The following is a 2,235-nucleotide window of genomic DNA, read 5'->3' on the forward strand; positions in this document are numbered from 1 at the left end:
CTGGGGCAGGCTCTCCACCGATGAAGTCCTGGGGCCGGCCCAGATAGAGGTGGGCAGCGGCTGCCAGGCTGAGGCGGCCGACTAGGCGCGCCAGTCCGTGCGCCTCAGTGTAGGTGGCATCGGGTACTAGGAAGAACCAGTCGAAATCGTCGCCGTGCTGTTCCAGCAGGTGGCGCAGTGCCAGGTGCAGGTGCCCAATGGGCCGCTCCTCGCCTAGTGTCACCACCGCCATACCTGGTGGTGCCCGGCGGCCCCTCGAGCCTGTCAGGAACACCACACGCTCTAGCCTGTGCCCCAGCGTGCGGTTCACGGCCACGCCCAGCGTAGGCAACGTGGCCTGTGAGGTCAGCACCGCCACGAGCAACTTCTGCCTGATGCCCAGCTCCGTGCTGATGTAGCGGGTCCTGGGGTGGGGGAAAGATGGCCCAAGGTTATCAAAAAGACAAGTAGGGCAGGCAGAGGGTAGCATACATAGGCTTCAGCAGGTCATGTCCTCCATGGGCCTGTTTCCTCATTTATGATAGAATAACTCTTCTAGGGGTCACGAGGATTTAAGGGAATTGTTGTCCTTACCTACCCAAGTGCTTTTAAAACGGAGATAGTATTATCCATGCAGATACGAGAGATATATTATGGGTCTGATTCTCTAGTTTGTTATTTAGTAGTTGAATCTTTGAGTGAGTTATTTAACCCATCTAAACCTTGACTTCCCTGGTGGCTCACATGGTAAAGCATCTGCCTATAATGCGGGAGACCCAGGTTCAGTCCCTGGGTTGGGAAGATCCTCTGGGGAAGGAAATGGCAACCCACTCCAGTACTCTTGCCTGGAAAATCCAATGAACAGAGAAGTATGGTAGGCTACAGTGCATGGGGTCCCAAAGAGATGGAAGCGACTTTTCTTTCACTTTCACTTTCAAACCTTGGGTAGCCTCATCTGTAAAATGAGATGACTGTATCCCTTTAAAGCACTTTGCCAAATTCTTGGCACACAGGTACTGCACACATCATGTACATACTTATTTCTAAAAATATGCCATTATACCACAAATACATCACGGAAATGATGTAAACGGATAGATGCCATTGAGGCATAGTGAATGTGTTTGGGGGGGCTCAGGGATTCAGAAACTTATCTTCCATAATACGGAAGGTAAGTTGAAGAATTGGAATTTGAACTCAGTGTTACTTAGGAGAAATTATTTCAACTCATAGGCAGAGGCATTAATGGGATGGGTACATCATCCTTTCCCCACAAACCTCCCTCTCTCCCAGATGCCCACCCAGGAACAGGAGATACAGGTAAATCCTTGTTGGTGTTTAGTCAGTAAGTCATATCTGACTCTTTATGGCCCCATGGACTGTAGCCCGCCAGGCTCTTCTGTCCATGGGATTTCCCAGGCAAGAATACTGGAGTGGGTTGCCACTGCCTTCTCTAGGGGATCTTCCTGATCCAGGGATCAAATCCAGGTCTCCTGCACTGGTAGGTGAATTCTCTTACTGCTGAGCCACCAGGGAAGCCCCCACAGATAAATCCTAGTTCTCTCTTTTCTCTTTCCCTCTCTCAATGCACCCATTCTATATACTAGTCATTTCTCTAAACCTAACACCCAGTGAGCCCTGAAGACCTTTGAGGGTCCAGGGGGTCAAGCAGGTCTAGGTCAGAGGCGAGTGAGTTCTGCCCAGTCTGGATGGAGCCTCCAAACCTTCCCAGGGAGCAGGGCCATCGGAAATGATCGGAGCCCAAAGACTTCCTGGCTTGTCAGACCCTTCCTTCCGGGGCCTGATCCAGCCCCAGGCGGCCTCCTCTGCGCACCCATCCCAGCCGGTTCCCAGGGGGTGGGGCAGGCGGATCCAATCCTTACCTGACGGCCTTTTTGGCGGCCTGGCCAGGCTGTGCAGGGTGGTAGGGCAAGACACGCGGCTCCCAGTTCTCCCCGGCGCCTGCACCGGCCCCGGGCCTTTCGCGCTCCGCTCCGGGCTGCACCGAGTTGGGCCGGCGCGCCGCATTGGTGTTGCCGCGCGGAGGCAGCTCAGAATCTCCGGGCTGGGGCGGCCCTGGGCCGCAAGGCTCCTCCACCCAGGTGACGCTAAGCAGGCTCAGAGTGAAGCCCAGAGAGATACCCACGGCCACGGGCCCCGCGGGCCTCAGTACCGACAACAGCAGCGATGCCCGCATGGCGCCCGGACAGCGGGCCCCGGCCCTGGAGCAGCCCAGAGCCGCAAGAGGAGGCTTCG

The 2,235-nt window shown here is 55.4% G+C and overlaps 1 protein-coding gene across 1 annotated transcript in view; it reads right to left on the reverse strand.

Moving 5' to 3' along the window:
* CHPF (chondroitin polymerizing factor) overlaps positions 1–2,229 on the reverse strand; it is a 5,316-nt gene extending 3,087 nt beyond the window's left edge. The window contains exons 1-2 of the mRNA XM_010861303.1: positions 1,863–2,229; positions 2–404 (exon numbers count right to left, since the gene is read on the reverse strand). Coding sequence (XP_010859605.1) covers positions 2–404; positions 1,863–2,176 — 717 coding nt within the window. The 5' untranslated portion in view covers positions 2,177–2,229. The remainder of the gene's footprint in view (position 1; positions 405–1,862) is intronic.
* Between the last annotated feature and the right edge of the window lie 6 nt (positions 2,230–2,235).

The sequence above is a fragment of the Bison bison genome, unplaced genomic scaffold (assembly GCF_000754665.1).
Source record: "Bison bison bison isolate TAMUID 2011002044 unplaced genomic scaffold, Bison_UMD1.0 scf7180017864471, whole genome shotgun sequence".
Lineage (NCBI taxonomy): Eukaryota > Metazoa > Chordata > Mammalia > Artiodactyla > Bovidae > Bison > Bison bison.